Consider the following 23,532-nt stretch of genomic DNA (forward strand, 5'->3'; position numbering starts at 1 on the left):
CAAGTATTTTTATAATTATTATTGTTTATATGTTTTTTTGAGAATCAAAATATGGTAATATGACCATTTAATCTTATAAAGGTTGCAAGAAATTTACATCACCATTAATAACAATACAGTAGGTCCAAATGTATGGGCACTTCTGTTTTTTTTTTAAAAATTACGATGAAATGTGCAATCTGGATCTGAATCAGACAAACTGTTGTCATCGAAGAACAAACCTGACATAGCTGAGTCAATTTCATAAAGATTGGTCAATTATTGAAATGTTGATGAGAGATAGGGATTTTGCCATTTTTGAAACAGTTTCTGAATCAGTATATTTATCCAAATCCTTTCCAGAATTTACAGGAATCTTCCAAGGCGTATATATTTGGTTAACATTTCGTCAAAAGCCATTAAGTACTTTTGACGTTGTTCTGCAACAAACAAATAAATAAGCGCTGGTGAAAATATTTCCTCCTTGGCGAAGTTTAACAAGTTTATGTTTTGCATTTTTTTCCCTTTTCTGTAAAAAAATTGTGGTGGCAGTGGTCGCTCTGTGGCTCACCCAGGAAAACTGACCAGAGAGTCGTCCAACAATAGTTGAGGAGGAACAAAGAAGAAGAAACAGAAGTAAATAGATGGATGGTAGAAAGGACTTGTAATAATTGAAGTGAGGAGGAGTGGGTGGAGGTGAGGGCTGAACATCTGTTTGGTAATCAGTCTCTAGTCAGTGCAGTGTAACACAGACGACGGCTGCCCTCTCCCTCGGTGCTCCACTAAATGGTTGGTTGATACCGGGCAGAGCATGGGGACTAGCTGTCGGCTGTGTAATCTGTTTACTTGGTGCAGCTCAGGTAAAAGAAGCATGGCAGGCTGCCTGTGCCTGACAGTGTGTGAGTCCTCACTTTCACTCTCACTTCTTATGTGTGTATTTGAGAAGGAGAGGTGAGTCTGTGTGTGGTAGCCTATGATGGGGTTATTAGTCAGTTTACGTGCTCAAGATGTGACTGAGTGGGTGAAACGTGTATTATAGCCTGAAAGCAGTGGCGCTGCATTGTCATTCAGGGATAAATATGATCTCCTTTGTCTCCTTTTCCTCCCAGGTGCTGTTCTTAAAGATTTGCCTGCACACAGACCTCATCCTTCTTCACTGCAATCTCATTCATAGCTGAAGGGATGAGCACAGTGATGGAGAGGAAGTGTCACTGCTGAGGGGATGGAGAGAGAAGTGGAGGGGCAGGAGGAGGTGGGCTTCTGTGCTCCAGTCTCGACCACGGGTATTCTTGGGTTGATAATACAGATGTAGATGTTATTGCTTGAGAATACGCGTAGTCGAGTGGAAGCTTTGGCATCAACACTGGACAGAAAAGGTATATTATTTTTCTTAAAGTAGGTACATTAATTAAACATCATGAAGATACTAAGATAATTTAATGGAAAGTTTTGAAATACTTTCTTCAGACCTTTGTTGGAATATGAATTTGCATCCTCTGCTGTGGAGTCGCCAGCAGAAAAAGTCTTGCACTGTGTCACTAAGCTAAAACCCTCCCAGCATTAGTTCAGGGAGCTTAACACAATTCCTCAAACGTTAATTCCAAACCCTCTTGATTACATACTCTTGTTATTCAGTGAAGCACACAAAGTGATGCCATAATCTTATCAGCTGATGGATGTCTTTCACAGTTCTACGCACTCTCGCTGTGAGCTCAAGCTGAGCAGAAATCTAAAGTTGGCAAAATCGGTGCGAGGCAGGCTGTTTGTGGGTTCACTGTTGGGGGGTGTGGGGGGTCTTCATAACCCAGCGTAACTATCATCCCGCTGCACTACCAGCTACTCCTGCGTTCCTTTTTCTTTTTTTTTTTACTCCTTGGTTCATGCTGAAAATGTGTGAGTTTGACGCCAGTAGCATCAACTGGAGACTGTAACACACCAGGACATGTCAAGGCTTGCACTAGTGGCTGACATTTCCCACGTTCAGCTTAGCTGCCTTGATGGAGATCCAGACCCACTTATAGACACAAACATAATATGCATGCCAGTAGGGGAAATGAAAGATGGATAGACCTCATAAAAAATGCATCACATACATATATATCCTCACAGGATGCAGCTTTAGGGTCCAAAGCGTCGTGAGCCATGGGGTAAGAAACTGATTTTATGCATAACTATTTTTAGTCAGAATGATGGACGCCTATGTCTTTTATTGATCTAGTTGTGGGGTAAGTTTAAAGATGCTGGTGAGTGTCAATTGATCAGGGAGCAAAGGCACAGCAATGAAACACACCGAAAAAGCTTCTTTTTTTTTTTGAGGGAGGGATATTAGCATAAATGTTAAGTATTATAAATTAGAAGTTTAACATTTCGCTGGAAAATTCAGGCATACATTAGCATCTATTTACGACTGTGATAAATTAAAGTCATAATTTACACTTGCGTGACTTTTTACTACTGTGTGTAAGCAGAATTGAGAGCAATTTATACAGATTGGACTCTGCTGCTGCACAGACTTGTTGAATAGGCGAAAGCTATTTGTGTGGTTTTGTGTGCATTTTGTGTGTGTGTGCATGCTTCCAAGCAACAAAATGACTATTGTGAGCACAGCTCCAGGTGCCTAGCAACCAAATGGCTCTGTTACCTTGGCAACAGTTGCCTTGCACTCTCTGTGTGGGTGATTGGCAGCCTTGACAACAGAGATGGAGTGACACTTGACCTCGCGTGCTGAATGGGAGAGAAGGAGCGAGGAATAGAAGAGAGAGGTAGGGAGTGGGAGTGGGAGTGGAGCATGTAGACAGAGGGAAGACTAAGTGATAATCATTCTCCATTGTAATCATCCTGCAGCATGTTTCATAAGCCGTTGTCAATACCTCTCCAGCTGAGGTCCATCATCAAACACAATGCACAGAGCAGCGTGCACGTGCACGGACACACACTTGGTGGCTGGAGAGTGCAGGCAGGCAGGCACTCCACATCTCATCTATTATCACTCAGCTCTGGCGCACAGCCTTGCTTCACTGTGTCTTCCTTCATTTGTGCTCTGCTACATCCTCTGCTCTGCAGAGATGAATGGAGCCTGGACTCTTAAAAATGTGTCATGGTCACACATGCCTCAGGAAAGTAGATCAGGAGCCAGCACAGAGAGATTTTACTTAATGGTGATACTGTGTCTTTGGCACACACTGCAGCATAACTGCTGAAGGCTTTTCTACTTGTTGACTTGGCTATGTGTGTTCTATTGTGGAAGGTTTTCTTTCCTTCAATAAGCAGATTTTTATGGTTGGATGTCATGAGATGAGAGACACATTGGAACTCAAATAGTGTAATATTAGAAAGTCAGTTATGCAACCACATATTGAGGGAGTGGAAATACCTTTTCACTCCTTTTCACTTTTACTATTTATCTTTTATCCAGAGGTGGCAAAAGTACTAGTCTTCAGTACTCAAGTAAAAGTTCAGATACTTGAATAAAAAATGTCTCTAAATGTAAAAGTATTGAAGTTGCTCCCTTACTTGAGTAAAAGTAAAAAAGTATCGTACATGCTACTTAATATACCGGTACTTTAAGCTGATATCAGGAGTTTCTGAGAAATCTATGTTTATGTATCATTCTTTTGAAATGCGAAAAAATGCCTAACTAGTGTTTTACTATGGTCTACTGCCGGTGGTCATTAAATACGTCAATGTATATAAGTCCCGCCTTCGTCCTATAAACCCCTATACAAATAGAAAATTGTGCCGTGATCGCCCAGCCAATAGGCTTCGACTTCGACTTCCTGTAGCGGACTCTGCCAATCAAAGTGAATGCGTGTGCGTAAACTGTGTACAGAAACAAGGCCGCGTGTCACAACAGGTATCACTCTGAGCAGCATAGCATCATGGAGGAGCTCTCCCAAACTCCTAAGCTTCTACTAAAAAAAAGGTACAAATACAAAGTTTGCAGATAAACGTCTTTGTGACAGCAACAGAATTTATCTCGGAGCTTCTTTTCAAAGGTGGAGGGACTTGCGGCTTTTAAAAGGATTCCGAACTTACTCTGATTTGGCGACATTTCTCATGGACAGGTAATAAACATGTTTTATTCAAACTACTACTGCACGTGTGTTGGTGTGTTAAACATCGTTGTTATGTTTTGTGATGCGCGTGCACTGAAGTAGAGGCGTGGCTTCCGGTAGATTGGCAGAGGCAGAGGCAGGAAGTGGAGCTGTTTAGGGCGGGACATTGAGACGTTCACATCCTCCGAATAATCGCTTTGAGTAAAAAGTCAAACAAATGCCCCTTCAATCATAAAACAGGGTTTTGAAACCAGAACTTGTATGGTACATGGAAACAAGTGAATCTGTTACCTTTGAACACCTGCAGAATTCAGCACTCAAAAATAAATGAAATGTGTCGGGGGGAAAAAAAAGTGCAAATGCTCAATAAAACCCAGAGCAGCTTTGATTTAAAATCTATAAGAACTTGTAGAAAACTGGCACATGGAAACAAGTTAAATATGTTACCCGTTATTAAGACGTGGAGAGTTGAGCCCTTATTATAGATTCAATTTGTATATATATATATTGTATGTTTTAAGAAAAGAAAAAATGCAAATGCTCAATTAAAATACAGAACAGCTTTGAATTCAACATTTTCAAAACTTGAAAATATTAACCATAAAACTAAGGGACCTGCCTCACAGAAAAAAGCTCAAACTACCAAAATTTGGCATCTTCTTAAGTCGAGGTGTCATCTTCGAAGGTCTTAAAAGTAACTAACTCATTTTACAAGTACAAAGTACAGATACGTGTTTTAAAAAGTACAAGTAAAAAGACGCCAAAAAATATATATACTCAAGTAAAGTTCAGATACTTGAAGTATTTGTATTTCATTACTTATCACACACAATACTATCCACTTTACTTAAAAACACAGCAGGTTTAGATTTATACTCGTATGAAACTGAGCTGAAAGTTGCAAAGTAACAATTATACTTTTATTTTGACAGTTTACATTACCACCAGCAACATACATTATTATTATAAGTTTGCTATTAGCTAGTGTTACAATATGCAAACTAAACCAGACCTAAATCATTACCTACCAATGAGTATGTTATACCCTTATAGCAACAAAACAGTGCTTCAGGAAAATAGAATCATAGGTTTATTTAATTAAATCCATCAATACCTATTAATATAAATAAACTATGAAGCCAGTCATAATTCATCTCCATTGCACTGGTGAAATTTAGGAGTATAAATCCATGGAACTGAGAATTAAAGTTTATTTGCTTGTGACATCACAGCTGCCTTCGTTCTGTAATAAATACTCTTTAGAGTTCTTGGCTTCAGTGGAATGAAATATTTCACTTAGTTTTTAATCCAGTTTAGTGACATGTGAAAGGCCATAAACAATGTGGATTTGCATTCAAGCTTATTGTACCACCAGTTTCACAATAAAATACATGTTTAAGTAAATGCTGTTAATATTGAAAACTTCTTGGTTTCACACAATTAAAAACAAACCTTATTGGCAAAGATGTAAACTTCTTTATTTCATTCGAATTAAACTTAAATGCAGAAGTACAGGACAGAAAATATGACTGCAGCTGAATAACTTCTTTTTCAGATCTATAAAGGAACATTTTTCAATGTGTTTAAAAGAAAAAGAACCAAGAAAACCTGCCAGAATTTGACAAAACTTTGAGAATAAAGCATTAATTCTTTTTTCTTGTTGTGATAAAGGACTTAATAATATTGACACTATATTTTCACACTCAACAACGTTCCTAAAGTGCTGAGTTGGTGAGAGGTTTGTCCTCGACACAAAGTAATTACCGCTGTTGTGAAAACTTGCAATATTTTCCAGCCTATGAGAGTCAAAACTAGAAGTTTTAACCAAAACTATTTCTATAAACTTTATTCTGAAGATATGTTTTTAAAAATTAGATGATATACAAACTGCACCTTCAGACTTTTCAGTGAGCTAATTACAAAGAGTACTCTGCTCCTATAAAGACTTCTCTTGCTGAATCCACAAATTCCCTCGCATAAAATTAACTGAATATTGATCGTCTTTTTACAATACAACACGAGGAAATTAATCTATCCTTTTCTCCTTTAGTAAACCTAAAAGTTTGTCCTTTGTACTTATAAAGTCTGACATTCATTCCAAGCAGAGACAGCACTACTCCATGAGTGAGGAACAAATGTTAAAAATAAAATAGTGGAACTTTGAGCTAAAGATTTACAAAAAAACCCAAAACATAAAAGACATTTCACAGTATTTTGATAACAAGGATTCTAATTGTGACACAGCTGTTCCCAGAGTCAGAAATGTCCGTATGTGTAATCAAACTGTTGGTAATGTCTTCCCAGTAGAAACTTTCTTGATCTCCATGAAGGCTACTGATTGGCTGATTCGCATGCATCTATCCAATCACTGTAGACATCAACAGGCTCTGATAGATCTGATAGAAAAACAGTTAAAGAATAACATCCAGACATTTTGACAAAAACAACAAGAGTACAAATGGAGAAGTTACTTTACATCACAATTTAGTAGATTATAAACCAGCCCAACAAATCAAACTAATCCGAGGAAATGTTAATTAAGTGTTGCCTGTGTTCGTGGCATGTTCGTTATTAATTGTAGAGGTTGACTGATATATAGACTTTTTTAAGACCGATTTTTAAAAAATATATATATTATTTTTTTTATTTTATTTAGCACTTTAGAGTAGCCATTAAAGGAAAAAAGAAAGAACATAAAACATCGGATGTATGAATATACAACAACAACAAAGAAAGTAATAATAATAATAACACATGCATGGGAGAGGTAGAAGCCAATAGGCTCACAAATAAAAAGCTGATATAATAGGATAAGGATGTAATATAATAGTGCCTGATGACATATCTTTATCCCATTATATTCTTAACAGGATGAGGATTTTTGCACTTAAACCAGTTTTCAGGTTACTGTATGATTGTATAGTTTAAAATATTTTGTTAACTTAATTACTAAATACTTTAAGTTAAGAAAGAAGCTTGAAATAGTTTAAACCGACTACTTGCACATTGTCGTTACTGCTACTTAACCGTCCTGTGCTTTTTGTTTTACTTGGCTGTGTAGGGGTATATTTAAAGTTCAATAAATGTTAACAATTCTATTGGTGTATTTAATTTAATTTATAAAATATAAATTTATATGAGTGTTTCAATTGTCTTTCAAAATTAATGTGCCTTAAAAAAAAACTATATCGGCCTCAAATATTGGCTTCCAACATCGACCAAGTTTTTTTTTTTAATCTGTCTCTGCATCAGCCTTTGAAAATCCCATGTCGGTCGACCTCTAATTAATTGTATTATTAATGACAGTTTTATGTTAAAAAGTAGAGTGCTGTGCATCATTCAGTAAAACAAACAGATGTGCAATAACGCAGAGTTTGTGAACAGTACTCAGTAGCAGGTGAATAAAGTTATAACAGGAATGTACATTTACATAATGAAATAAAAATAAAACTAGTGATCTGCATCAGACAGGGCATAAATATTTGACACAATCTGTTAAATCATACCTCAGAGTCCAGACAATTAGCATTTCATATCAATCCATTTGTTCTAATTCTCCTCCTCTTTCCATCAGCTATACATTATACACAGTACAAGATTATAGTGGCACAATTTTTCAACTTTAGCCAGTTAAATTCTTGTTAAATGTGTTGTCAGGCTGTCTGAACTCAGTTCTGAGGGGCAATCCTGCACGTTTTAACTGTCTCCCTGTTCCACCACACCTGGTTGCAAAAAGATGTTTACTGTCAGGCTTTCTGCAGAGCCACATGATGAAACTAAGTCACTTTCAGGTGTGTTGAAGCAGAAATACACAGAAAACATGCAAAATTTGCAGCTACACACACTTGATTCTTAAGGATGCGCATGAATGAGTTTACATTCCAAGTGGGAGACAGTTCACCCGTGAGATTTTTGTGTGTATCAAGTGTGTGGGTGTTTTTTTTTTTTTTTTCTTTCCTTCAAATTAGTCACCCTGTTACCACATGTCATCATTGCATTCATTTGCTCAAAAGTTTAGTAACAGTAATAGTCGACTTCATAAGCTAATTAGCATATCAGCAAGTGTGATAACGTGGTTTATTTTGCTCAGTGGTCACGATCTAAGCTGCAGTTTGCAAAGTCTGTGTTAACTTTAATCATTTAATATCAACTCAATATAATATTGGAAGCTTCTTAAATTTAACTCTGAAGTTCTCCTTCCAATCTCACAAAAAGCTAACTCTATACTCAGTTAGCGAACTCACACTACATCATCATAGATCTGGCAATGTCTTATGTAGGAGTGTAGAAGTAGTGCACATAGAATAGACTATAGAATTGCATATGTTTGATAGCTTGGCTCAGTCAAAGGTGTGACTATGTGGACAGAGTTATTACGTAGCTCACCTACTGTGGTGTGAATTTACAATCTGTCCATACTTGAATACATCTACATACATTAAAGGCACACTGTGACCTAAAGAGTTGACCCATATGAGTTATTTTAAATGATTCCTCAGGCCAATATACAGCGCTTCAGTATCAATGCTCCGCTCTGAGCGAGGCTTCCCTCTTGAAATACCAACTATGTAAGTTTGGAGAGACGGACCATCTTTGGCCAGGTCATGTGACCTAGAGAATGTTTCACTTTACAGCAGTCACGTAACCACAGGCTCAGATAAATATAAAAAACTGCTTCTGAGGAGGCTAAAAAGACGCTGCCGAGACCCAGCCCCCTCCGCCGACACCGTCGCACTGATCCTCGGCGAAGGGGGCCGACGACGTCTAAAGTGAAGCATTTACATTTCACAGCAAAATCAAAAGGCATAAATCATCATTTAAGCATCACTTGACAAACATCTCTTAACTTTCCACAGCTGGGTCACAACAAAATGTTTTCATGAATATTTGACAAGCACACTAGTCTAACTGTGACGGTTTACTCGCATAATTTGCTATGCAGCAGGTACACAATTGTATCAAAAGACAACTGCTTGTTGCATGTTGGGAACTATGGCATTTGATTCCGTCTGTCACAGGTGGGGTTTTTTTTTTTTTTTTAATTTTCTGCACTGACTCCCTGATAAAAATTCAATTGATATTCATATTCTGTTAGTTTTCAAAGCTCTCGGTTGTGATTAAATAGAAAGAAACAAGGACTCTAAATCAGTGATTCCCAACTGGTGGGTCGCAGACCTGTACTGGGTGGGTCACGGGCAGCTGGTCAAAAATAAATAAATACTTCATAATTCTCATGTTGGACTTATCTTTTATTTTGAAAGAAACTTTTCTTTTGACAGTCATGCTGTGAAATGCGTGTTACACAGGAATATATATAGATTTATGTTTTAAAAAAGAAGATTATATACGTGTGTTTTCAACAGCTATTTTAGAAAAAATACATTAGGTTAGTCGAATTCTTAAAAAAAACAAACAAAAAACAAAACTGGGTCACGATTTAATGAGCGTGATAAAATGTGGGTCCCAGGGTGAGACCCCTGCTCTAAATCTCAAAGGACTCAAATCTATTGTAAAGTACAACTTGCAGCCACTCGGATGCTAGTGGCGTACCCTCTGAAAGGACTTGAGAGGTTCACACATTAGATACTCTTCTTTGTATATGATTAAAAGGTGTTCATTGCATTTTAGTACAATATAAACATGTGATGCTAATTTCCCTATCTCGTTTAAATTGTGTTCTATGTAAAATGTTCTATGTATCGACTTCCCTTGTAAAGACACTAAAGTAAAATAAAGTTAATTGTGCATTTAAATGTGTTTGTGTCTTTGATCTTGTGAGCTACATAAGAGCAGATGAGTAAATGTCATGTGTGTGAAAAAGGATACAGGTGATGGGTGTCTGAAACTCCTCCAGGCAGACTGTGCAGGATATGATACCAGTATTCCTACTTCTCTCCCTGTTGGAATAAAATAATAATAATTATTATAACACATGACAAACATGAATACTAATAACATGATGAGTAAACCAATGACACATATGAGAGTTGTGCTTACATTTTGACGTCACATGCCTTCTCGTGGTTGCAGAAAGGACACGTGAACTGAGTGTCCAGGTCTCCTGTCAGCTTTTTCTTTGCCATTGGCTTCCTTTTGGACTTACGGCGACCCATTGAACACGGAACTAAAAGAGAGTGAGGCGAAGAGGAGAGGCAATTACCTGAATAACGAGTCAGACCTCAACGTAGCTGTCACACAGCTTTCAGCCCATGCACTGCTATCATGTTAGGTTAGCAGGCTAACGTTAGCACGTTTCCTTATCGCCCTAAATAAGGTGACGGTACATTGAATTAAAACAAATAGCCATAGACGAAAAGTTCTCATAAACACTTCATTCATTCTAGATACAAATATTTTAAAATGACAATCAGGCGTTTGAGTTGAAAACTTTGTTTACCTTTGCCTGTCGAAGACACGAGTTGCTTGAGAAGATGACAGCTGCCGTAAGGCCCGCCTCCGCCACCTGTTTACGATCAATGATTGGGCGACTGTCAAGCATGCCGGTCTTCTATTGGCTCAATGAAATGCCCCAATCTGAAGCGGCTGTCACCAAACCGGTGTTGTGGTTAATCTAGTGTCCGTTTCAACTGGTGACCGGTTTATGAACACGTTGCTCACACTTTTACAGCAGATGTTGAAAAACAGAAAACGACCAAAGTAAAAAAAAACAAAAAACAAAAAACAATCCCAACACAAAAGTCTGATTCCAGATTCAGATTTATTATTTATATAGCAAGATCAACCTGTTATAGATTTACAATGTCAAAATACAAGTAAGTTCATCAAATAAATAAATAAATAAATAAATAAAAAAGCAAGTAAGTAAGTAAATAAATAAATAAAAACCAAAATAAAAAAAGAAAATGTGTGAGTGTGTGTGTGTGTGCGTGCGTGCGTGTGTGTGTGTGTGTGTGTGTGTGTGTGTGTGTGTGTGTGTGTGTGTGTGTGTGTTTGTTTGCTATTTACGAACTTCAATGTGTTTTTGGCCGCAAAATGCACTGTAAACCACCCAACCTGGCAACGTCCTCTACGGGTTGTCATGCCGTGCAGCATCGACACATGGCGCCCTCTGGTCACAGATCTATGACGATCTCCAAAGAATAAAATCATCTTTACTGACAGAGAAGAAGACATTATTGAGAAGACGTGGCCGTGGCGACAAAAGATAACTCAGGTTTGGTGCCTAAGTATTATAAACTGTATTAATTTGTCATTATGAACACACTCGTTAGCTTCTGAAACAACTGATTATTCATTAAATGGAGTTCACGTCACGCTTTCTTACGAATTTAAAGAAAGTCGCTATCGCTAGCAGCGCCATGTGCTATAATGTGAAGTGTAACCTAGCAACATTTAAAACTGGATTTAAGTAGTTTGAACAAAGCTGCTCTGTTTAAAGTGCAATGTTAAAAGTTGGTTCTCTGTGAACTAATATGCATATTTGATTGACAGCCATCAGATTTACATTTTCTCCAACCACTGAATACAGAAAACTCATCACTCATATTAAATACATTATATATGTTTTTATATTGAGTAATGTATAACATTATATTGTCCGCTCTTTATAAATTGTTTCTGCTCTGCTAAAAAACTACCAAATATCTTTTTATTCCTCATTTTGACCAATTAAAAAAGTTATTTCATATTTATTATGTTTTGTGACCATGCAGTAGACCAGTGGTTCTCAACTTTTTCAGCTGTTAAAAGTTGCAAATTAGAGTGGAAAAAGTGGTAAAACAACAATTAGTTTCAACTGGCAAATAATGGGCACGGCAAATCGTGAATGTTGTTACATTGGCAAAAAAACAAGCATGAAATATGGTGAAAAGAGGTTAAAAGTGGCAATAATGGGTCAACATATGCAACATTAGGTGGGTTAAGTGGTGGAAAGCATTTATAAGTGCCAAAAATGTCTTGAAAGTAAAAAAAAAATGAAATGTGCATAAAAGGCATTGGCATATGGCAATAAAAAGTGATAAAATATGGCAAGTTTAGTGTCGTAAAAATGAGCTCAAATTGTTAAAAATATATATGTATTCCTAATTTCTTGAAGACATCTGGCGACCCCCTCCCAGTGTCTCGCGACCCCAAATGGAGTCCTGGCCCCAAGGTTGAGAACATCTGCAATAGACTACTTTTTAATCTTCCAAGCTTTTACATAAACAACGTTTTTAAAGCCAAAACAAGACCGTAATATTAAAAGTTAGCTATTAGCTATTTTTCTACTGTACTTTTAAACACTGCTGAAGAATATTAAGAGAACACTTAAATAGCAGAATGCAACGTTGAGTCATTTAGACTTTTGGGAAATCAACCTGTTCAGGAAGCAACACTGATTAGGAATCAATTTCACCTGCTGTTGTGCAAATGGATCAGATGAGGAGAGGTGGAGGAGGGGGCCACAGGAGGAGGACAACAACCCAGCAGCAGGAACGGGATGAGCACTGAGTAATGCGCTCACTATTTTCACTTAATATATTTTACTAGACTTTTGTGTGAACATAAACGATTGTGATGAATACCTATAAATTACCCAGATATAGTGTAAAAACATCCACAACATGTTATTTAAAGGGGGGGGGGGGGGGGGGGTTTAAAAGTTAAGGGGAAAGATAAATTTAAAGATTTTAAGTGTGAAAAACTTTGTTTATGGAGTAAAATGATGGAACTGAATGCGCGTGGAGCTAAAACAATATTCACACGGTACAGAAATGAATCTGATCACTAATCACCAGCTATTGTTTTTTTCTGTTTTGATGATTAGCTATGGACTCTTTGTGAATATGTAGATTGTTTGTTTAATGATATTTGGGTAATTAATTGTATTAGTTGTACTTACTAAATCGGTAGTGATTAAAGGGGTAGGATTAAATGAGTTGACACTTCTTCCTACTCCTTTTCACACATGTAAGTTGAGAGGTTTAAGTGTTGGTGGATCGTATCAATGGTTTATTTCTGCTGTTGTAATTCATAATTTTTTGTTTTTTGTTTTCTAAGCTGTAAACATATTTGAAATAAAGACATCAATCAATCCTAAGTGAAGGAAAACATTCACAATACTATTATAGAGAATGCTTCTACTGCATCCTAGGGATTAAACATCTTTAATGAATGTTAGCTTCACTCCAAATTCACAAGACTCCAACACTACAAACAGGTGAATAACATAATATACCAGGGCTCTACACTAACTTTTTCAGTGGTCGCACCAGCGCAGAATTTGGTCGTACCGTTTTTTGAATGGGGGTGGGGGGGTGGGGGGGGGGTGGGGGGGGGGGTGTACAGCATAGTCATGCATGCTGATGAATATTTGACCTAACTGGTGTACCGTAGTTTTGTATGAAGTAAAGATTGACAATGACTAGATATATTTGCAAAAAATGTTTTCATGTTTAAGTGACAATATGTGTTTCTGCAACAAGCAGTGGCTGAAATAACAGGTCATTTATTTTATACAATTTTAAAAGAATCAGATAACAGCAAAGCATAACAACAGGTTGCAGAAATGCTATACTTGAATTAACTTAACAGTAGCTCATCTCAGCATCTGCATTGCTTCACCCCATGGAAATCAATTCAGAAGTTCCAGCTTTTATAGTGGGGTCTCCTAACCCTCTTCCCCTGGTCAGGGGTCTGCAACCTTTACTCTACAAGGAACCATTTAGCCTCATCCCACCTGGATTAAAGTTCTCCTGGAGCCAAAAAAATACCTTCTCAATAAAGACTTTTTACTGATGCCCTCAATGTGAGAGTGCACTCAGTGAAGGACTCAATATGTCTGGCTCCGTTCGCGGACCGCGCGCACTCTAAAGGAGCTCATTGGTGTTTATACTCGGCGCATTCACTGTTACATTACCCGCAGTAAAGTTGTGTGGGCGTGCACCGTCTCCTCACCTGCAGAGCGGAGCGAGGGAGAGAGAGAGAGAAGTGCACTTCCGTCCAAAATAAGGTCATCCATACGCACTCGCACGGATGCGACCAGATAAAATTTTTACTCGCACACACTGAAAACATACTCGCATATGCGACCATTTTGGTCGCAGTTTCAAGCCCTGTATACCCTTAAATGTTAAGGCTGTACTTCTGTTTTTTGAAAAGTGATTAACTTAAAATAGGACTTAACTTTCAACATATTGAGATATTTTAATTAGGGGTGTCCCAATCTAATATTGATATCAGATATTGGTCCGATATCAGCCAGAAAACAAATATTGGATTTTATTGGACTGCACCTAAAATCTCTGATATATATTATAGGCAGTAGCTATCCGTACGGTTGCCGTATCAATATACTGACATTCTATCCGTACGCAGCGCCCCATTTGGCCAGTTTAGGTCACGTGATAGATCAGTCATTGGCCAGTTTAGGTCACGTGACTAAGACTACACCTTACCCTCAATCGAACCCTAAAAATTGTTGCGATATTGGGTTATAACCTAACCCTAAGACCCTAAGACTCAGGACGTGTACTTCAATAACCGTAACAATAGCACCAGGGGTTGTCCGTTTGCCAACTGTACAGATAGACACTTTCTATATTATATTATATTTATTCAATTGTAGAATACTGTAGATATTATGTTGATGGTTAAAATGTATGTAACCAATTGATTAATAATAAATGGGTCAGTTTTTCTCATACCTACTGTTGCTGACTATTGTTCTCTGTTTGAGTAACATCACTTGATCAAACCTTTTCTAACATTCCACACTACAAAATAAGTATTAAAAGTATGGATGATTGGTGATGTTTTATCGGATCAATGTCGGTATCGGCCAATACTCAAGGTTTCAATATCGTATCGTATTGGAAGTGTAAAAGTTGTATCAGGACATCCCTAGTTTTAATTTAGTTTTAGTTTTAATCAAACCAATAGGCCTCATTTCATTGCACGACCAGCGTTAGAAACAATAATAGATGATTAGTTTGTACGAAGGAAAGGTTCTGGTAGGTTCTGGTAGGTGTTGCGTGTCTTCACTGTGACGAGCTGATCTTTGGTGGATAAACAGCTTTCCTCTGACAGTCCAATACCATGCAGTGTTAATCATGGACCTCCAACTGACAGCTTTATGGAGTTTTGATTGGGATTGTCAGACTGTGTGATCGATGGATTACTTTCTTAATTTGATGAGTGAATGTAAACAAAATGTCACAAACTGATTTATTATTTTTGAGTAATTAAAAAACTGCAAAGCTATTTCTATCTTGAACATGTGATCATGCACTAAACAAAAAAAAAAACCCAGAAGAAATGTACGATTAACGTCCAGTTGTTGAATTCTACAATTCTTCCCTCGTGCATGACTTAGAAGTGACTGTGACTGTGTTGTTTGATAGATGTGGACCCTGAAGATGGTGGGTTTAGGGGCGCTGGCCCTCTCACTCAGTCTGGAAGTGCTTTGTCGGCTTTTTCATCGGCTCCGTCCAGTGAAAGCTCTCAATGAGGTTCACTTCTTCCCCTCAGAAGTGGCCTGTGTGGAACGCATCTTCACTCCGTCCTCAACCCAGTACGTGCTGCATCATTGCTGAGATGAGAAAAGCTGTGAAATGTTCCTGTAGTTGCTCCATAACGTGTGCATTATTTGTATCGACACATGTAGATTAAACAAACGATTGATGAATTATTGTAACAGCTCAGTCATTTTTTCTCTCTTTTTTCATTCAGTTTATGTTCCTGCCCATTGCCTCATGGCGTCGACACCTCTTTCTCCCGTCTGCTACGACACGTCCTTTCTGCTTCCAGCTCTATGGATTTATGTATTTTTTCCTTTTCCAACATGGACCTGTGCAGAGCTGTGCTAGCACTGCATCGCAGGGGCGTCACCATCCGAGTCCTCACTGATAAGGACTACGCTGCCATTACAGGGTCCCAGATAGGGGCCCTCCGAAAGGCCGGTAAGAAAAACCTGGTCTCTCTGGATATTAATTCTCTATTTTAGGAGAAACCAGGTATGACTCAGATCTTACTTGTCAAAAGGTGTTTAACATCAGTTTTTTGGACTCTGACTCTCGCTGGGTTTCCATTACCATTGGTAATGCACAAAATCTAAATAGCGCAATAAAAACTGGTCATGGAAACACCTGAACTTTGGGACATTTCTAAGCATTATGCTTTAAAATGATTACTGCTACATTAGACGTGACACAACAAAGGAACGCAGAGTGTTATAAGGAGGTTTTGAGTGTCCATCTTCCTGCAGCGAAGTATCGCGGGATGAGATTTCACGGGAGTTACAAGACTCCCACTCAAAACAACCTTCAATGGAAACACATTCAAAGCGCAATTGACGGCATTTATGAAATAAATATCGCTTTTATTTAGCAAAAATCTCTTATGGAAACCCAGCTATTGATTGTTTGTAGTCACTTGCTTTTTAGACTTTCTTCTCGATCGTTCCTCACTCTGTTAAATTTGTTCGAATGGCTAAAAAGGCACTGGAAGAGAGACATGTTTTACTTTGTTTTGTTTTTTTGATTTTCAATTTTATTTAAGATTCAACAGCAAGTTACAGATAATATTGAACATACATTATTGGCTGCAGTTTTTTTCTTTTCAAAAACAAAAACCCTGACAGTCACATTAAGGTGCAAATAAAAAATAAGTCAGCAAACAAAAAATAAAAAAAACAACAGCTGAAAATACTAATCTATATGTATATGAGAACCGCAAAGAAAATAAAATAGTAACGGATACTCTTACAATCAACCTATTATGATGGAATACTGTGCATTTTATAGTTTTTTTTATGTATTTCAGAAATGGTTGCAGTGTTTTATCAAATTTTGTAAATGAGCCCAATGGTGTACACTAGAAATGTGTGATATTTTATCGTTTATGATTTATCGTCAAAAACATTCTTACCGGTAAGAATATGTCATCCCTCGATATAAACGATAAATTGATAAATTCCAATGTCTGAAATTAGCGAGGCCATTTGTCCCTCAATTTAGCCAAGAATGCCCCCAAAAAAGGGTGTTCCACGGGCCAAAACTGCCCAGTTTGTTGTCAAAACTTATCATTCTCTGGAGCGGAACGTTGTTTACGGAAGCTCTGTATGGTGTGCACCATCACTGCCGTCTGTGTGTTAGTCACGGCTACCAGAAGCTACTATGTTGCGATACATCATGGACCGCTACTTGGTTAAAACCAGACAACCATCCAACAAAGGAAACCGATTCAAGTTCCTCCGTCAGATCCACCCAAAGTTCCACAAACACGGGGACAGAAATGAACCTGTAGCATTGATTATGAACTGGAAACTCAACTAAAGCTAACCATGCTAAGCTAACACACTGACACACAGACTGAGCTAAGTACTAACGCTAACCACTTCATATAAGGAATAATAGACCAAGTAAATAAACACCTCTTACTGTCATAAAGCCACAGAGAGCCACCAGTTTGTTTATGGTCAGATTTAACACTTGTATGGAAGAATAAAAGCTAAACATGTCACACATTGTGTGAAATAAATATTAACATAATAACTAATGTCACCATTCATTCAATATTTTTTACACTATTGAAGTTATTTGTGCTTATAATGTGCTTTTTTTTTTTAAATAATTTTATTTCAAGTGAGGAAGTAAATGAATTACATAAAATAACACTAATAGTGATCCACATGCACAAATATATTTCATAAAACATCAGCTCATGAGCTGTTTGAGTCAGCAGTTATTGTAGCCTTTTTAAATGTGTCTAGTGTTGATGTATTCACATTTATTTGTGTTTGTAAGGAACCTGTTTACACTAAGTTGTGAATTTTTTAATTTTTTTTATTTATTGTGATTTTTATCGTTTTTTCTATATGCAAAACTCTCATTACATCAGTTATATATTGGTTATGAGTGGGAGAAGTTTCCTGTTTCCAAAATAAGAGGATAAGGCGCTGTGTCAACAAACAGGCAAAGATTATTGCATGAAAGCACAGTTTTGGAATAGTGATATTTTGAGGCAACACACCAAAGAGTGCAGTCAGCGCATTTGGGGTAAGTTTGATTCTATACGCCTCTGACAGTGTGTGAAATATTGATGTCCAATAACTGGTAAAATTCGGACCTAACCATAATGTATGGATCAGTGTGCCAGTATCCGATTTACAGCGATTGCACAGCGGATCAGTACCTGGATATAATTTGGCTAATTTGTCCTCGGAGATGTGTAGACGAAGAAGGACTATAAATTGAAGGAGACCATGTCGGGCATAATTTGAAGAGGAATGTACTTTCTGTTGCATCGCCTCCCAAATTTATTTTTTTCCCAGTGTGATCTTATTACTTATTATTGTGAGAAATGAGGATTGCAACTGTAACAGATTTGTGTAATTTTTTTTTAATTGCACTTTTTTTATGATTATTAACACCCAAAACGTCATCCGTGGTGGCTGACTCTGGAATATTTGAAAAAGAAGGATATCTACTGCTTATAAAGTTACAAATTTGTAGATACTGAAAGAAATGCATCCGGGGAATATTATATAATTCAGTTAACTGTGCGAATGATGCAAAAATTCTGTTGACAAAAAGATCCTTAAATGTATTTGTAGGGCCCTATAAAATCTGCATTAACGGAATTGTGGACAGAATTGACCAATGAAAACGGTTAAACGGAGAAATGGACAGAATCGACATGAACCGCCGTCACTGTCGGGCAAAGAACTTTTTTTTTAATGGGGAAATGTTTCCAGGGAGTGCTTATTAGGTGCTCCGCCCTCCCCCCTCCTGTCCTGACTGCATTAAACTCTGCCTAAAGCACCAAAACGCAGTCTAAAAACAACTCAAATCATCACTGACTCCTAAATACAGCCACCAGTGCCCGTTTAACTTTGCTGTGCCTGTAAAGCTCATTGGTGCTCCGTGAAAACGTGATCAGCTTTAATCATCTTCACCTGCTCAGTGTTCAAACTGTTGTGCCTGGTTAACTAAGAATAATTCAGTCCGTGTTGTCCTTTAGTTCTTTTTATTCCAGCTTTTTGTCCATGCCTTGTAGGTACACATTCACAGTCAGCAAGATACCTCAAGTACAACCGTTTCAGTGGGAACTTACGGTTTACAAAATAAAAGTCAGTTGGAGCAACATTATTAGAATGTTACATTCGATCAACATCTCATCTGAGCTACAGAAGATAGGATCATTTAAATTAGGTTATGGTATGGTTTTTATTTAGACAGGGACAGTGCACAATTTACCATTGACCAAAAGGAAAGATGCATTGTACCAGGTTATAGCAAAAATGCTAATTTCCACCTGTAGTCCCTGATTAATTTAAACTAAGTTGATCAAAACTTAATCATTATTTTAGACATACATTTTTGTTTATTTATGATTTTTTTTTTAGTTATTAGTATTTTGTTTCCTCACAGGAGTTAAAAACTATTATTTTCTTTAAAAAATGATAAATATTTGTAAAAAATAAATATTAAAGTTGGAAACATGGAATATGGGAAGAAATAAAACGGAATTTTATATATATATATATATGTGTATATATATATATATATATATATATATATATATATATATATAGGGCCCTATATGTAACCCTTTGTTGCTCCATATTTTGAAAGCAGAATCAACTAGAGATGATGGGAACATGTGATTTGAGTACAGGGGGGGTTTAATTGACATGGTATGTAAGCCATGTTTCTTTCTACATTGAACTCAGATGGAAAGAGAATCATAGACCACAGGCTTCGGTTTTTACTAAGATCATTCTAATGGAAGCGCTGAACTTAACAATGCTGGTAAGGAGGTTTTTCCACAGCCAGCTGACTCAATATGGACCCACAAAGGAGTCTTAAAAGTGGAGTCACCAATCCAATAAAGGATATTTACTTTGTTTTTATCTTCGCCAAGGAGGTTATTATGTTTTTTACTGGTGTTCTTTTGTTTTTTACTGGTGTTCTTTTGTTTTTCAGGAAATATCTGTAATTGGATAAGGAACCAGTGATTAGATTTTAAGGATGATCCGGATCAAAATACTGAATCTGGACCAGTTTTAATAATCGAGAAATCCCTATTTCTCATCATTGGCTAAATTTAAAAGATGAATATATCGGTTTGTATTTGACTGATGTTCATGACATTTGACTCAGACATTTAATCATAATAATGGCTTAGATTTTTATTGTGCTTTGTTTTTCCAAACCATTATTCGTTCATACCAGTCACACTGGTGGTGGTAAGCTACATTGTAGCCACAGGACAGCTGTGGGTATGATACTGACAGAAGAGTTGGTTCCTCTATCACACCCACTAAGTTGCATGTGGATGTGAATAAAAACCACCATTATGGATAAATGATTTTACCTCAATGTCTTTGTAACATGTAGGTGACAATGCAAAATTGGTGACAGCTATAGTGTTGTGTGTGTCTGCACTTCCTGTATGCTTTCTATTTGGTTTTTTTACCTTAACGAGACAAAACACATCTTTAGTATTTCATATTGGAGTCGATAATACCAGCCTGTAGCGAGTTCACTTCAATATAGCACAAAATTGAAATAATCAGACTAATTACAAACTCCAAACACCATAAACTTTGTTATACGTAGCATATACGCTGAAGACAAATGAAATGCCAACAGATAACGTGGAAGATGATGCCCACTGAGTAGGGGTCTGAAAAAAAAATCGAATTCATAATATGTTGCGATTTTTTTTGGGTGCCAAAAAAAGAAATTTAAAGATAATAAAAAAAAAAGAAAATCGATTTTTTTTTTTTAAATAAAACTTTTTTTTTATTTAAACATTTTTTTTAATATATTGTGCAATATATCAGTGGTTACAATGCTTTCAATGCAATGGTTACTTGATGCACTTGATTTTATGATGGCAGTGTGTAATGCCTGTAATATTTACGTATGTACAGACATTTTATTTTCATATAATCTTTTCAGATCAGTGTTTAAACTGACACAATAGGAGAAATAATTTTTTCTCATTTTTGTGCATCGTCAGTAACTCAAGGTGCTTTATCGTTAATGTTCTCGCTTACAGTTGTTACAATGCCGTCATTATGTTGTCATGGTTACTTTGAGACATCTACACAGTAGTTTCAGTGAAAAGAAACTTGCACTTTATTTTATAATGTCAGTGTGTAACACTGTATTTTCTTTTTTTTCAGTGAAAATCTGCAAAAACACTAATAATAAATAATATAGATGTTTTGAAGCAAATAGTTTTGACCCAATTTGTCCTCTGAATGATCAATATCTTCTAATGAACATATACAGCAACTTGATTTTTCATCTCTACGTTTAATTTTGATATTATCTGGGTAGAATATTACGATATATCGCAATAATATCGTATCGTGACCCAAATATTGTGATACGTATCGTATTGCAACATCCTTGCCAATACTCATCCCTACCACTGAGTAGAAGTGCAGAAATCTATCATTCATGCACAAATATAACTGTTGGCATTAACATTGATGAACATTTTCCCTCCTCCATGCTAACCTTTCCACTCTCACGTTCACAGGGATATGTGTGCGGTGCAGCGTGGGCTCAGGTTACATGCACCACAAATTCACGGTGTTGGACGGCCGTCTGCTCATCACAGGCTCCCTCAACTGGACACTGTCTGCAGTGCAGGGCAACGCGGAGAACGTGGTAGTCACAGATCAACCAGAGCTGGTGCAGCCTTTCATGAAGGAGTTCCACAGATTATGGGAGCTCAACGAGCCAGCTGGGAACGTTTCCACCAGAGCCAATCACAGATGAACATTTTATATCATTTTTTTAAGTTACCCCAGTTACATGTTCAATTCTAAATGATGGAGGTAATAATACAAAATTTAAAAAAATATTCCTTTAAAGAATAATTGTACGTAGTTAAAAAAAAACCTGTTCAGGTTTGCACTGTGACAGTCCCCTTTACCTCGTATGGGGGCACTTTAAGATGCTTTTACTGAAGTTATTTGCATACATTTCCTGCATAATATTAGGGAGGTGGTCATAATGTTATGGCTTGTTTTTGTTTTAATGGATGTACTGTAAGTTTACCATTAGCTGCTGCAGGCTGGGTGTTTTATTTCATTAATAAAAACTGTTCAACAGTTCTGTTGCATATGTGTCTCATGTGATTTTTCTCTTGCTTTCAAATAATTATGGCAGTGGCTATCCCTACGGTTGCCATAGCAATATACCGACATTCTATCTGTACGCAGCGATCTAAACTGGCCTATTTGGCCAGTTTAGATCACATGATTAGTCAGTCATTGGTCAGTTTAGGTCATTTGACTAAGACTAAGCCTTACCCCAATAAAAAGTGTTCTGATAATAGGTTATAACCTAACTCTCAACCTAAACTTAACCCTAAACCTAAGATGCTACGTACGTGTAGCAATAGCACCTTGGGTTGTCCGTACGGCAACCGTACAAATAGACACTTTCAATATTTATTTTGTCTTGAATCAAACATCTACCATCACAGCAGGTTTTTTAAACTTACAAACCCTGGCCCGCATGTAAGTAAAAACTGTAGTTTGGTCAGAAGCTAATATTGAAAACTGAGCATGATGAATTGGTATTATGACTTCAGGAATAAGCTGCTATGATTAATCCACACTTTAAACAGCAAGATCATGAGTTTTGAATGATTCTATTCAATTGTCACAGAGAAGCTGAACATATACTTGTTTTCTTTGTCAGTGTCCATGAAGTATGTTTTGTTTGTGCAGGGCCTGTATCATTATGAGATTTTTTATTTAATTTCTTTTTTGTAAAGTTTTTTTTTTTTTTTTTGAGCACCCACAGTCTTTACAGAGTGAGAGAAGGGATCTAGTCTAAATAAATTGCACAAAGCATTTAGTGAGCTCACATATTTTCATGATTTCTACCACTTTCATAATTTTCTGATCTTCACCAGTGTTAATTTTGTTAAAAGTTTTGATCGACTCATTTTTTATTTTTTTTAAGTGACAAAACCTAAGCTTTGATAAATATTTTTTTTTTCAAAAAAGGAAACAAAATACTTTATCCAAATATAGAGATATTTTAGTGAAATAATAAAAACGAAACTGTAATTTCGTCACATGGGACAAAATCCAATTATTATATCTAGAAACAAGTTATTTTCTAAAATGAATTGAGGCGTTCTAACCTATGAAGCCCTTTTGTATTTCTATTCAGAAGGTAACAGGCCCAGGCAAAAATAAATTCTATGTAATGAGAACATTTTTGTTATTTAATAAAATAATAATGCATTTCACAACAATTACGATAACTAATAATCATTTAATTGTGCATTCAAATGTGTCAAAAATATCAATAACCCCAGTCTAAGATACTTTTTTTTTTTTTTTTTTTTTATAGAGCACTTAAAAGAATAACCACATCTAAAACAAGTGCTGTATAGATACTAAAAATAAACAAAAATAAATGCATTAAAACACCAAAATAGTTCAAACATATATTAAAATACGAATCAGAATTCCTTTATTAATCTCAGGGGGAGATTGATTTTGTTACAGCCACAGAAA

At 36.7% G+C, this 23,532-nt stretch overlaps 2 protein-coding genes across 3 annotated transcripts; one reads left to right on the plus strand and one right to left on the minus strand.

The window, feature by feature from the left end:
* The first annotated feature begins 1,331 nt into the window (after positions 1-1,331).
* pld6 (phospholipase D family, member 6) lies at positions 1,332-21,997 on the plus strand. Of its 2 annotated transcripts, none has more exons than XM_028458394.1 (4): positions 1,332-1,355; positions 15,377-15,546; positions 15,705-15,934; positions 21,531-21,997. In XM_028458394.1, the coding sequence occupies exons 2-4, from the start codon at positions 15,377-15,379 to the stop codon at positions 21,770-21,772; spliced, it is 642 nt and encodes a 213-aa protein (XP_028314195.1). In that variant the 5' UTR covers positions 1,332-1,355; the 3' UTR covers positions 21,773-21,997. The 2 variants fall into 2 exon arrangements, with proteins under 2 accessions (XP_028314195.1, XP_028314186.1); XM_028458385.1 differs by lacking the exon at positions 1,332-1,355 and adding an exon at positions 11,109-11,208 and having other exon boundaries at positions 21,531-21,996.
* Positions 5,496-10,517, minus strand: LOC114470290 (transcription elongation factor 1 homolog). The gene is made up of 4 exons (XM_028458408.1): positions 10,432-10,517; positions 10,032-10,158; positions 9,861-9,931; positions 5,496-6,430 (listed from the first exon to the last, which is right to left on the minus strand). Exons 2-4 carry the CDS (start codon positions 10,145-10,147, stop codon positions 6,366-6,368), a joined length of 252 nt encoding a protein of 83 aa, XP_028314209.1. The 5' UTR covers positions 10,148-10,158; positions 10,432-10,517; the 3' UTR covers positions 5,496-6,365.
* Positions 21,998-23,532: the final 1,535 nt, after the last annotated feature.

This window comes from Gouania willdenowi, chromosome 1 (assembly GCF_900634775.1).
Source record: "Gouania willdenowi chromosome 1, fGouWil2.1, whole genome shotgun sequence".
Classification (NCBI taxonomy): Eukaryota; Metazoa; Chordata; class Actinopteri; order Blenniiformes; family Gobiesocidae; genus Gouania; species Gouania willdenowi.